Below are 14,015 nucleotides of genomic sequence, written 5' to 3'. Positions count from 1 at the left end.
GACAATAAGAAAATAAAAGGGATAGGCACTTGATTCCCAAAGGTTTGTCCAGTTTTTTTCCTGGACCTTTAAGTTCCTGCTTTAGCTCATAAATCCTCCTAGTTGCAATTAGATGAGCCCCAATTTGAATATTGCACTATTGCACACAGTTAACATAAATTTGGCAACTTCCTCCATGTGGCAGGCAGGTACTGTTGGAGCTATTCTTTGTTGACCCTGAACCTGTCTTTCTCTGGATTCTCTAGTGGCCAATGGCTTACAAACCAACCAAAAAACTCTTTTAAACTCTTCTGAATTGATTAACTCAACACACTTTTTTAAAAAACTTCATTTGGAAATAATTTGAGATTTACAAAAAAGTTTCAAAAATAGTACATAGAATTCCCACATCGTTTTTTTACATAGTTTTTTTTCTGTGTAGTACAATGATCAAAACTAAGAAATTATCATTGTTAGAATGTTACAGACTTTATCTAGATTTCACCAGTTTTTCCATTAATGTAACTTTTCTTTTTAAGATACAATCCAGGATCCCACTTTGTATTTAGTTTTCATGCCTCCTTAGTCTCCTCTAATCTGATCATTTCTCAATCTTTTCCCTGTCAAAATATCATTTTCCAAAATAACCTAAATGAGTTGTTTTCTTCCCCACTTCCGCTACTGTAGTCTTGTTACCCATTATATAATACAATTAGATTTATTTGTTACAGTTTGTATTCCATTTTAGTCCCCCTTCCTCATTCTTTGTTTGTAAATTTTATTATTTGAGGTATATAGTACTGTGGCTTTTGATAAACACAAAGTCATGTGTTCACCACCACAGTCCAGACACATAAAAATTCTGTATCTCTTCCAAATTTCTCTTTTGTTGCCCCTCTCTTCTCGCCTGGCATCCACAGAGATGTTTGCAATCCCTAAAGTTTAACTTTTCCAGAATGTCTTGTGAATGGAATAATATAGTATGTACCCATTTGGCCTGGCTTTCTTCTCTTGGCAAAATGACTTTATGTGCTATGCACATTGCTGCATAAATCAATAGTTTATTTTTTATTGCAGAATGGTATTACATTGCATGAATGTCCCACAGTTTGTTTATCCATTCACAGTTAAAGGAATTAGAATTGTTTCCAGATTTTGCAAATTATGAATAAAGCTGCTATATTACCTGTGCATATAGGTTTTTGTGTGTACATAAGTTTACATTTCTCCTGGATAAATAAATATGTAAGAGTGGAAACAAATGTATTTTGAGCTCCCACTAGCGACATAAAAGTAGGGGAGGGTATATGTGTGTGTGTGTGTGTGTGTGTGTGTGTGTGTGTGTTTTAATGTTAGTGGTTTTCACCTTCCAGAAATTCTTAGACCTATGGGGAATGAATATGGCATCAAAAACTCTGGTAACTATCAAACTGTGATAAGTACTGTGGTAGAAACAAAATAATGGGCTACGAAATTACGGTCGTGGCATTAAACCAGTTATTCACTTAGGAGCACTTGGATCCTCCAGAGTGAGAAGATCTGGAGGTTGTTAGGGCGTGTCTGAGGACAGAAACGGGGAAATCTGCTACTCAGAAGCTAACCAGAATGTATTTTTCCACATTCACAAGAAGGTTTTTAACCCCCACAGAACCTGTACAAGGAGGCCTGGGAAAAGGTGAAAGCCACCAGCTACATCCTGCCCTCCAGCACCATGTCCCTGACACACGCCAAGAGCCAGAAGGATCTGGCCAGCAATGTAAGTCCAGTGCAAATGTGACAGCCTTGCCACCCACTCCCTGCCCTCCCCGGCTCACCACTCCGAGGATCTTTTTGGCTGAAACACATGTTGCCCAGAAGTATTCCCAGCACTTCCATAGGGGTTTGCCACCAGCAAATAATTCCAGGGGCTCAGCCATCACAGACGCTGGGCACTTATTTCTTCTTCTCAAGGGCCCTGAAGTCTAGAGAGAATCACAAACACCTGTATTAAGGAACAGCTGTGGCCTTTTAGGCTGGTTGCCTGCAAATGACATGGCAGATATACTGTTTCAGCCAGAAGTGGGGATAGATAAGAAGACATAATATACCATACAGAATAGGCTTTTGTCCAATAGAACTATCTAGGTTGTAGTACAAAAATAAACCAGTTGCCGAAACTGGTTTGGCTCAGTGGATAGAGCGTTGGCCTGCGGACTGAAGGGTCCCGGGTTCGATTCCAGTCAGGGGCATGTACCTGGGTTGCGGGCACATCCCCAGTGGGAGATGTGCAGGAGGCAGCTGATCGATGTTTCTAGCTCTCTGTCTCTCTCCCTTCCTCTCTGTAAAAAATCAATAAAATATATTTTAAAAAAATAAAATAAACCAGTGAATGTTATAACTAACTAGTCATTACACCATCCTAGAATAAATGATTTAAAAAGTAAATAATTATCTTCATAACCATGAAATATAAAAAAAAAAAAGTTTAAAACTTTTGAAATTCTACTTTTTTAAAGCATAACTTTTCTTAGGTATAGACATGATTGTAAAAAAATTCTAAATCATGTGGGCTGTTTAAATATAGTCTTGTGACCTTTAACCCTTTATGCCTAAAATGTTCTTAAGTAAAACCGTTTATTATAAAATTTCCTGTAACCTCCATTGCAGTTCTAAAAAACCCAGTTCTCTTTCAGGAACTTTACCTCTTTAGAAACGTTTACCCCTTAATTGTGAACATTTTATGTAACATTTTAGACCAGTATTTCTCAAAACTTTTTTCAAGACCCATAGTAAGGAATTCATTTTATATTGCAAGTCAACACACATTCTCTCTCCCTTTCTCTCTCTCTCTCACACACACACACACATCTAAAGTTTATGTGAGTTCCTTCTGACATAAATGTTTACTGCTACACTAAAGACAATGCACTCTGATCATTTCAATTCTATTCTATTCATTTAAAATGCTAGTGACCTATTAAGTTGATTCACTACCCTCTAATGGACCTAGAGATGCATAATTTTTTTTAAAAAGCCTTTGTTATATAATAATGAAATTCATTTCATTCTTACCTAGAGAAAAACTAATACAAATGATTTTTCCAAGCCCCAGTTATTTGGAAGACTGCAAACAGACTAGCCCAAAGGAGCAAACTTTTCGTTTTGGAAGAGAAGTTTGTAGATAGTAGTTTAGAAAACTTAGCAGAAGCTTATTCATTCATTTATTCATTTTTGTCATGGAAAAAGTCACAGAGGCAGGAGTCTTGGCAACTTGTTCTTGGAATAAGGTGGGACACAGAGAAATTAACCTTTTTAAAGAAGGATTCCAACAGCAGTTTTTTTTTGGTTTTTTTTCTTAAAGGTGCCTTTGAATACTACCTTCTTTATAAATGAGGAATGGGTTAGATGTAAGGAACATGTGAACTAATGTTCTAAAAAATTCTGATGGGAATTTTGATTGGTTTCTAGTCAAGGAAGAGATTCGCAAGAATTCTAATACAAATACTCCTGTCTCCTATATTTGCACGAGATGTGGGGTTCTGAGCTGTGAGAGAATTGCTATTTTATCGTGTGCTAGGAGATTATATATCTTAATCTCTGTAGGGCCTTACCTCCTAGTTCAGGAAATCATGCAGCTTTAGTTAATAGGCAATACAAACAGACTAAAAGTTGGTTTTTCTGTAGGTGATTGCACTGTATCTTTGGAAACCCTTGTACAAAGTAAAACTCAAAGATTGTGTCTCTTAAGCATCAGGTTTGTCAGTTATTAAAAACAAAGAAATTCCTGAACACATCTTTCCTCTCACTTATGATTAAGAAAAACAAAGCCATTATTACAAAAGAGCTTATTTTATATGTTTTTATTGATTTAAGAAAGATGGAGGAAGGGAGAGAGAAAAACATCAATGAGAGAGAAGAAACATCCATCACCTGCCTCCTGCATGCCCCCTACTGGGGATTGAGCCCACAACCCAGGCATGTGCCCTGACTGGGAATCAAACTGGCGACCTTTTGGTGCATGGGATGATGCTCAACCAGCTGAGCCACACGGGCCAGGGCAAGAGATTATTTTAAAATCACATAATCTTTTACATAAAATTACAACTAACTTTTAAATAAGTTAGTTGTAGCAGCAGTACTAGCATTGGCATAGAAGTATTACAAACAGTAACTACAATTGTATAGCTCTCTACAGTTGAGAAGTACTTTCAGATATAGTCTGAATTAAGCCTCAGGAAACCTGGGCAGGTATGACCGTACACAGATGAGGAAAGGGATTCGCACAAGTGGTGACCCCATGTTGGCTGGATCTCAACGATGAGATCTTCCTATTCAGTCGCATGCTCTTATGACAAAGTGGATCCATTACTCTCCCAAACTGTTTCTTTCTCTGTGGTTTATCTCTATAGATCAAATACCGGGAAGAATATGAAAAGTTCAAAGCTCTTTATACTTTACCAAGAAGTGTTGACGACGACCCAAATACAGCGCGATGCCTCCGAGTTGGCAAATATAACATTGATGTAAGTAATGTTATACTTACTTCAAACTGAATCCAAGTAATAGAGTTGTCTATTGTAAATCAGAACCATTTCTATTAAACAGTGCTTATGGCTCTGACTGTGTATATATGAAGGAGGTAGGGGCTATTTCAACTGCATCTCCAGTCCACACAAATCTGTAGAAAGTGTCAGGAAATTCCAGTCCCTGCCCTTCCCCCAACTGACTGCTGTGAGCTGGTCACCGTGACTTCTCAGGTGTGTAAGAAGTGTATAAGAAGGCATATAAGAAGGTCACATATTGCCATGATTCTGTGCACCATTTTCTGTGTAAGTGGCATGTCAAGCAGAAGTGGCAAACACAGAGACTGGGCAGTGCCTGGCTTTTTCTCACTGGGAAAGAAAGTACTTAAGATTCTGTTCTTCACCTGAAACTAATATAAAATAATATTGAATGTGAACTGTAGTTGAAAAAAAAAAAGATTCTGCTCTTGTTTCCTAAGACCTCATGTGTTCAGGTAACTCCCTGGGGTGGAGTTGTGAGTGATCTAAGTCTATATGATGCTGTTGTTTTAAAGCTTCCAAAATTGCTTTTTGCATCCTTGTATCAAGAGCAAGTTTATGTGTGTTTTAACTTCACAGCGCCTGTACAAGTCCGTTTATGAAAAGAACAAGATGAAAATCAACATTGTGCCCGACATGGTAGAGATGGTTACTGCTAAGGATTCTCAGAAGAAAGTCAGTGAAATTGATTACCGCCTACACCTCCATGAATGGATTTGCCACCCCGACTTGCAAGTCAACAGTCATGTCAGGAAAGTCACAGATCAGATCAGCGACGTAAGCCCATTGCTCATGAAGGCCCCTCCTGGCCCCTCCTGCCCAACCTAAAGAGAAGCATACTCACCCACTTCTTTACCTCAGCCTCCTCCCAGTATTGCTTTTCTATATACCCAGCCTCTTCCTAATACTGCTTTCCTGTATACCCATGGGTCCCATTGGAACTCAAAGGTATCCCTGGAAGCAGGGCTCTGTGTGCCAATGTTTCCACGGCCCGCTTGGCCTCGCTGCATAATGCCTTTTGCTTCTCAGTCCACAAAATCAATCTCGTTCCAGAGGGTGCCCGTGTCTTTGGGGTTAAAATTATGATCAAATTTTATTTTGCCAATTCCCTTCATCTGTTTCAATTCTGTAGATTGTGTACAAGGATGACCTCAACTGGTTGAAAGGCATTGGTTGCTATGTCTGGGACACTCCTGAAATTCTCCATGCCAAGCATGCTTATGATCTGCGCAATGATGTGAGTTTGCCTTGATTTTGTTGTTGTTGTTTTTTTAAGTGTTTTCTTCTGTTCATAGTCTAGAGTCAAGGCGAGAGTATGTAAACTATGAACATTGTCACAGACCAGCTGTGTCTTAAGTGATGGTGAGGATGGCTGAGCTAGAGAAAGATGCTAAGCCATAGAAAGCAACCATTTCTCAGGTGTGCATATGGCATTCTTATTCAACAATGCAGTTGAGCTATCCCATTGTTCTCTGGAGGAGAAGGGGCATGTGGCTCTTCTCTCTACCTTTTGGGCTATTTTGAATATATTAATGAGCACATAATTGTCATTATAGGGAAATATAATTTGTTAGGAGTTTGTGATGCTATAGACGGATCTATTGGCAAAGAGAGGATTTCCTAGGAAAATCAATACTGTATTCAAGATGTTAGTAAGGAAACAAATATTCCTAGAAGAGCAATTGTCTGACCTCCTAGCATTGATTACACTGATTGTCATAAACTTCAAACACACCCTGGTCTATTGAATAAATGCTGGTGAATGTAAATGCCAGGAGTTAAAAAACAACCAAAACTGCTGTGAAAACCAGCAATCTCCAATATAATGAATGGTCTAACACAGGCTTATTTCCTTCCTCTCGGCAGATCAAGTACCAAGCTCATGTGAAGAAAACAAGGAATGACTACAATTTGGTCATGGATACTCCAGTCTACGTCCAGGCTGTCCAAAGCAGGAAACAAATAAGTGACGTAAGTGCCCATCGGGGATGTTACTGTGGCCAGTGATAAAGACAGGGGCCACCATTCAAGCAGAAGTGGCAAACACAAAGACTGGGTGGGCAGTGCCTGGCTTCTTCTCACTGGCAAAGAAAGTACTTAAGATTCTGCTCTTCCCCAGAAACTAGTATAAAATAATATTGAATGTGAACTGTAGTTGAAAAATAAAAAAAAGATTCTGCTCTTGTTTCCTAAGACCTCATGTGTTCAGGTAACTCCCTGGGAGTGGGGGAGTGGTAAGTGATCTAAGTCTATACGATGCTTGTTGTTTTAAAGCTTCCAAAATTGCTTTTTGTATCCTTGTATCAAGAGCAAGTTTATGTGTCATTGTGATCTTCTAATAAGTTAGAGCAGACTAATGAGAAGGAAGCAGGCTCTGAAATTAGAGGTGTGGAAGGAGTCCAGCCTCTACCAATCAATGAGGTTTAGGAAAAACACTCAGTCCTCCAAGTCTCAGCATCCTTACCCGTACAATGAGAAAATGAATGAAAAGCACCCACTACAGTGCCTGCTATAGACCAGGAAGGACAAGCACAATGCTGTTCTTTCTTTATTCACCCCACAGGTTAATAAATAAAACTATCCCACCAGTGACTTAGAACATTGAGACCTATTGTTTTTGAACTTGGAGTGCCAAAATGGCCACTCTTCCTCTTCTGATGCCTGAGCCAACTCTTCCACCTTTCTCAGTCTGGCCACACCCTGGCTCTGATCTTATTGGACGAGGCACAGTAACATATCAGACAGAATTCTTCAGGCAAGGGATGCAGGCTACCCTTCCTTTAGAGAGAGAGAGAGAGAGAGACAGACAGACAGACAGACAGACACTTGGGTTTCCTTTTACGTTGCTTCTTTCTAACAATGCGGCCAGAGTCTGAATCAGTGCACTCTGCTTCTCTCTGCACCAGGCTGTCTACCACCACGACTACGTGCACAGTGTCAGAGGCAAAGTGGCTCCAACTACAAAAACTGTGGACCTGGACCGGGCGCTTCACGCATACAAGCTCCAGAGTGAGGTGAGCTGTGAAAACGCTACAGAATGCCTGGCAGGTGTCCTGGATGCAGCTTACAAAGGCCGGGTCATTGGCCTCTGTCGAAGCACCTCAGCGTGGGCATCTTCTCAGCCTGACCTTGTACATTGTAAATGCTGTTCCATACTGTACGTGCTGTCCATTCACATGAGTTACGAAAAAACAAAAAACAGTGCATAGCCTGTCTTCCTTCTTGGCTGGCCAGATCTTTCTAAGCATGCAACGGGCATTTTTGGAGCCATGTTTACACGTTACAAAGAAGAGGGCCATTCTACTATTTCTGCTCTCAAAAAGCTTAAAACCAAGATGACAAAGACAAGGCATATGAAGGATTATTAACAATAAGAGATAAAGCTAGAAATTGCTGTTGTGAAACTCAGACAAGAAGGAATGTGGACTCCACTCCACGTGTAAGATCTCTATTCTGTGTTACCTGATGGTGCACCTTCGGCCTCAGCCTTCATTGCTACTCTCCTATGTTGACTGTTAGGAGTAAATTGGTTTTTAATATTTTAAATACTGTTCTTACTCCTATAGTTCCTCTGAGAGACAGACTTATTAAGGGCACAGAAACCCCTTCCACCTTCTGCCAGGAATATGAGCATCCTGCTCGCTTCATAGTCTGACATCAATGCTGTGTTTGGGGGCCGAGGGCGGGGGGGGGGGAGATAAGATTCCAAAGATGTGCTTTATAATTATGACTGTCTTCAAGATTTGTGACAACTTGAGTATTACCTGAAAGTGTGGTGAAGAACAGAGGTGGCACTTGGTAGACTGTTTTCTCTACTTAACCCAAATTCTTGCTAGTTACCATGCAGTCAACTGGGCATATGTTCAGAAGCATAGAAGAATTAATTTCTATAAGTCTCTGCATTCATTGCTCTCTTTTTAAAAAACAATAAGAGTAATTTGATTAATTGCCTCTTAGAGCTTATTCAATTTCTTTCTGAAAGTAATTCAATAAGTATGGTACTTTAAGTATCTAATTGAAAACCTACCATGAGCAGGATGTGACTTGTTTAACTTAGATCAGTTATTACATGTAGATGTCCTTTAACCCGTCCTTCTCATTCGGCAGAATCTGTACCGAGACGCGGGCAAGCGCTCCCTGCCTACTGGATACAGGCTTCCGGTCGACACTCCGCACTTCAAACACTCCAAGGACACCCAGTACATGAGCAGTTATGTGAGTGCTCGCCTCCTCATTGAGATGGGGTCTGAAGTGAGAGGGGGCACTAATATTCATTAATAGCCTGTTCTCATCCCCCCAGTCACACCCTGAAGGTTCAACATGATAGGATGAGAGGAGCAGAGCAGGGGAGACAGCACCTTTCCCCAGGGGTGCTGTGAACTGGCTGGCTCCTCTAGGTCAGCAGTGTTTGCACAGCCCAGTGCGTTAGCATAGGACTCCCGTGGGATTACATCTGCGTGATTCAGTTACCTTGGCTCGGGGCTCATGGCTGCCCGGATGCTTCTACTCCTGCTAGCCTTAGCACAGAGCATCCTGGACAATCCCAAGCCACGTACTGGAAATTTAAATCATACCTTCACTACTGATGTGTGGCAGTAGTATTGTCTTCTTCTGCAGTGTGTCATTGAAAAAGATGTAACAGCCTAGCCAGTTTGGCTCAGTAGATAGGGCGTCAGCCTGTGAACTGAAGGGTCCTGGGTTCAACTCCAGTCAAGGGCATATGCTCCAGTTGTGGGCTCAATCCCAAGTAGGGGGCGTGCAGGGTGCAGCCGATCAATAATTCTATCTCATCATTGATGTTTCTATCTCTTTCTCCCTCTCCCTTCCTCTCTGAAAACAATAAAAATATATTTAAGAAAAAAGAAAAAGATATAACATTCCTGTATATTTCTTTAAATAGAAAGAACTTTTTGCCGGGCTGCTGGCCCTGGTACTTGCCTCACTATTTACCCTCTGTGCCATTTCATAGACAGGTTAGAGGATAGCTTCTCACTCCCTGTAGCTTGCCCTGGAGTTAGCTCAGGCACCCACCTTCTCCACTTTTCAAAAGTACCTGGTTGGGACTTCATACCATTTACCCAAAGGACAAGGCCCAGGGAAGTTTAGTCTATCCCAGTGACTGTGGCTTCAAACCAGACCCATAAATAAGCCGTCAGCTGGAGAATAAACTCTCCCTTCCATGGCGCCCTTCAGAGTTCTGTGTATCAAATCTGCTGGCCTATGAGAGTCCAATATCAACCTGTAAAGCCATCCATCAGTCTTTAGTCTCTTATTTTTTCTTTGCATTTCCTAATTTGCCAGTCACATTGCAGCTAAAAACATAGGGGTTTTTTTCACTTTGCATAACTGTATACAAACAGATTTCATCTAGGCAGCCTTGAATTTTATTCCTTTCTGGATCTGGCTTTACTAGCCAACAAAATAATTTTCAAGACTCTAATTATTATTAAAATTTTGTCAATGACTTTTCCTTATACTTAATGCTTAGAGACTAATTTTCAAATGAAAGTGACAGCTCTTTTTGGTTTGAGAAATGTAACCCTGCTCTTTGTTTGCCCATCAGTAATCTCACTCTGACTTTGCTTTTGCAGTTCAAGTACAAGGAAGTTTATGAACACCTCAAGGCAAACGGGTATACACTTGGCCCCAATGATGTTCCGTTTGTCAATGTCCGGAGGATCAACAACGTTACCAGTGAGGTACTGTGAATGCGAATTCTGTGGAGAAAATATTGATATTTGCTTATTGATCAGTCAGTATCCCACATTGACCACCTGAAATGGTGTTTCTTCCAATGTAGAGGCTGTATCGGCAACTGTACCACAAACTCAAAGACAAGATCCACACAACCCCTGACACACCTGAATTCCGCCAAGTCAAGAAGACACAAGAAGCTGTCAGTGAGGTGGGTATTATTTTAGGAGAGAAGACAGGCCAGGGAACCCAGGGGTGACTTTCAGCCATTCAGTCACTAACATGTGTTTTTCTGGACACTTTCTCCTTTAGCTGATCTACAAATCAGACTTCTTCAAGATGCAGGGTCACATGATCTCGCTGCCATACACACCCCAAGTGCTCCATTGCCGTTATGTGGGAGACATCACCAGTGACGTAAGCATCTCTTAGGGTCTTTCTGGAAGACTGTTAGGAAGAGGATGGCTTCTTTCAGCATTTAAGCCGATCAGTGGTCTTTTCCACTAAGTACCTCTAAACTGAATGTACAGCTTGGAGTGAAATAGTGTGGATACAGGACCCCACATTTTACCAGCTTTGGGAACAGTAGTAAGGGGACCACTTGGGAAATGCAAGAATCGCTGGCCGCCATTCTTCATGCAACCCTGAATTATTACCAACTCTTCACTCTCTAGGTGGCCTCTGTTTCAGCTCATGTTTAGTATCTTTCTCCTGCTCATCTCTGCTCCCACCCCCTTAAGCAACTTCCTCCTGCGATTTGTTTCTTTTTCTTCCCTGGACGTTTCCTTCTCCTAAAAGACCACTTTATTCCATCGAAGCCCTTCTCCCGTCAAATGCAGTCATAAAACAATAGCTGTGTCCTCTCCTCAGATCAGGGCTAGAGATTTAAATTTCAAAATCTGTGATTTACTTGCGTGCAAACAAAGAGTACAAGGTGGATGTGTTGAATCAAAATGAAAGATATATCAGTAAAAAAAGCTTCACTACTCTGTCTTATTTATTCTTGATTTATATTTGCTCCTATCCAGCTGTATTTCTATTTTTGCCACACAGATTAAATACAAAGAGGACTTGCAGATCCTGAAGGGAATAGGCTGCTTCCTGATGGACACTCCCGACATGGTCCGTTCCCGGCACCTGCGGAAGCTCTGGGTGAGTGCCCGCCCATCGTCACAACATGTGGCTGCCCCTACACAGCTTCACGGAGCTGGGCAGAACATCTGCCTACAGCCACTTTTAAGGGGAAATTTGACATTAGCCCACTGGAGCAAGTCATGACCATGACTCCTCACAAAGCTAATGAGCTTAGGTAGATGACAATTGTTTTGTCCCTGCCTGCGAAGGCCTCCAGGGCACAGGGAGGCTCAGCTTGACTTGCACATACCAGCCATTTGAAAGACAATGTGTGACCATGACATGCAGTTCCTTGAATGATGACTCAACTTTTATTTTCCTTCTGTTTTTGGTTTTCAGTCTAATTACCTGTACACTGATAATGCAAGGAAGATGCGAGACAAGTACAAAGTGGTGCTTGACACTCCGGAGTACAGAACAGTGCAAGAACTGAAGACACACCTGAGTGAGGTAAGGATGTCACCACCAGGGATGTGTGCCTCTAGTGATCATTTGTCAGGCAACTACACGAGGCAAAGGTCTCCCTTCTGCCTTAATTACAGAGTCGCCACCACGTCTAAGCAAGTCAATTGATCTCACTTTGCCTCAGTTTACTTTTGTTCCCTTTTAATAAGATGAGGATATTGATATTTGCTCTACGTAGGACCAGGACTGCTGAGAGTTTTCATGATTTTATAGATTGGAAAGTCCCTCTGTCTTACACTATTGCTGTAGTTTCCAAATGAATTTATTTCAAACGTCTCTCTTTAATTCCTGCTACCAGGACCCCTAATTGTGGTAGTGTCGTTGGAAGTCTTCACTGGCGCCCTGCTCTATTCCCGCTCAGTAAATTCCAAGCTACTTCAGTGTATTTGAGTGCCCCTCATTTTCATCTGTCCTCCCCTCAGAGGGTCAACCCTTGACTTCAGCGAATAGCAGCCTGGGGGAGGGCAGAACCACAGAAGGAAGCGGCTCCCAGAGCGGGAATGGTGGAATGGAAGGCAGAGGAGAGTGCTCGGGAATGAAACTGCTCAGGGTTTCAGTTGCTACAGAGAAGCATTCTGGGATTTGGCCATTGTAAAGTTTTTTATCATCTTATTGAGAATGACTTCATTGGAGTGATTGGAGGGAAGCCGAACTGTCGCCTTGAGAAATTACTCAAAAGAAAGAAAAAGAACATTGTACTATGTAGAAAATTATGGACTTAACTTTAATGGGTTTTTTAAAAACAGGCAGGAAGAGCCCTTGTCGCTTTTCTGACCTGATCACAGAATTTGGGTAGTGGATTCAAAAAGAAAAAAAATGTTACAAGTTTGGAGCAAGGGAGCATGCGTTTAAAAGGAATCTCTCTTTTTTGTGTGTTTTTCCTTTTGTCCCAATGGGGAACCTAAATCCGTTTTAATTGCACAGACACACGGACAAAAAGTCATTTTGTATCTGCCAAGTGTGGTACCTTCCTTTGTTTATTTGCTATTAACTGTTTGAGAAGTGGGGGGAAATGCATAGTCTGCCTGGCTGTAAAAAAGAGGAACAAGGGCAGTGGTAGAGGCTGGAAAATGAAGGGAGGGACTTGAGTCTGTTTGCAGATGAAGGGAGAGGGCTGGGAAAACTGGAGGGTTGAAGGTCATGGACAGGAAGGGATAATGTTGGAACTGGGTCCTAGAAGGGACAAGTAAGAAGAAACCAGGATCACAGCAGGAGGCGTGAATCTTGGACAAGCTACAGAGTGTATTTTGATAAAAGAGAGAAAAAGTAAAGGAAGCCCAGGGAGGTAAATAAAATATTGGTTTATCGGGAAGAAACTGAGCTTGTTGCAGTGGGACGGCCCCTGCTTCTTCCATGAAGTAAGTAATAAAGGCGTCTGCAGAGAACATGTCCATGGAGCAGAAATGATGCTGATGACTGTTTTGTGCCCAGCTGGTGTACAGAGCTAAAGGCAAGAAGCAGAAGTCCATCTTCACTTCAATTCCTGATACACCTGATCTTCTAAGAGCCAAGCAAGGGCAGAAGCTTCAGAGTCAGGTAAAGTTAGTAAAGGAAGATTCATAACCCCGCCACGCTGGCATCACGGGGGGCGGTTGTGGGTGTCTGACCACTCCTGTCAGCAGCAGCCTCTCACACTTGGTTGTCCTTGATGCAATTGCATGCCTATTAATTTCAAGAGGCAGTCCTTGCCTGGGCCATCCTAACCATGGTTTTTTTTACATGAGCAGGTAAATGCCATGTCTCCTTTTCCAAGTTCTATTCAACTTTTGTTATTGGATGAGGAGTCTGTGGACTCCAGGGAGTGAAAATAAATTGCTTGACTTATTCTATAGAACCTATTTATTTTCCACAGACAAATGAAATTACAATTTATGCATTCAGGCAAAAATGGATAAAAAATATGTTGAAGGCCCTAGCTGGTTTGGCTCAGTGGATAGAGCGTTGGCCTTTGGTCTGAAGGGTCTCGGGCTTGATTCCTGCCAAGGGCACATGCCTGGGTTGCAGGCTCAGTCCCCAGTAGGGGGCTTTGCGGGCAGCAGCCAATCAATGATTCTCTCTCATCATTGATGTTCCTCTCTGAAATCAATAAAAATATATTTTAAAAAAATATGTTGAAGGCTCTGTCAGAATCCTCTTATTCTTTCTTCTATCTGCCTTCTGTATTATATGGATTTATTTTTTTTTTCATTTTTTTTTTACATA

At 41.5% G+C, this 14,015-nt stretch overlaps 1 protein-coding gene across 1 annotated transcript in view; it reads left to right on the top strand.

Annotated features, from left to right (window-relative positions):
- NEB (nebulin) overlaps nt 1-14,015 on the top strand; it is a 198,617-nt gene that overhangs the window by 135,659 nt on the left and 48,943 nt on the right. Inside the window, 13 exon segments of the mRNA XM_015559803.1 lie at nt 1,628-1,735; nt 4,368-4,481; nt 5,100-5,297; nt 5,653-5,757; nt 6,387-6,491; nt 7,427-7,534; nt 8,628-8,735; nt 10,112-10,219; nt 10,321-10,425; nt 10,527-10,631; nt 11,268-11,366; nt 11,688-11,798; nt 13,245-13,349. Of these exon segments, the coding sequence (XP_015415289.1) occupies nt 1,628-1,735; nt 4,368-4,481; nt 5,100-5,297; nt 5,653-5,757; nt 6,387-6,491; nt 7,427-7,534; nt 8,628-8,735; nt 10,112-10,219; nt 10,321-10,425; nt 10,527-10,631; nt 11,268-11,366; nt 11,688-11,798; nt 13,245-13,349 (1,479 nt within the window).

This window comes from Myotis davidii, unplaced genomic scaffold (assembly GCF_000327345.1).
Source record: "Myotis davidii unplaced genomic scaffold, ASM32734v1 scaffold753, whole genome shotgun sequence".
NCBI lineage: Eukaryota > Metazoa > Chordata > Mammalia > Chiroptera > Vespertilionidae > Myotis > Myotis davidii.
Note: the sequence above shows the minus strand (reverse complement) of the source record. Positions and strands in the feature narration are given on the sequence as shown.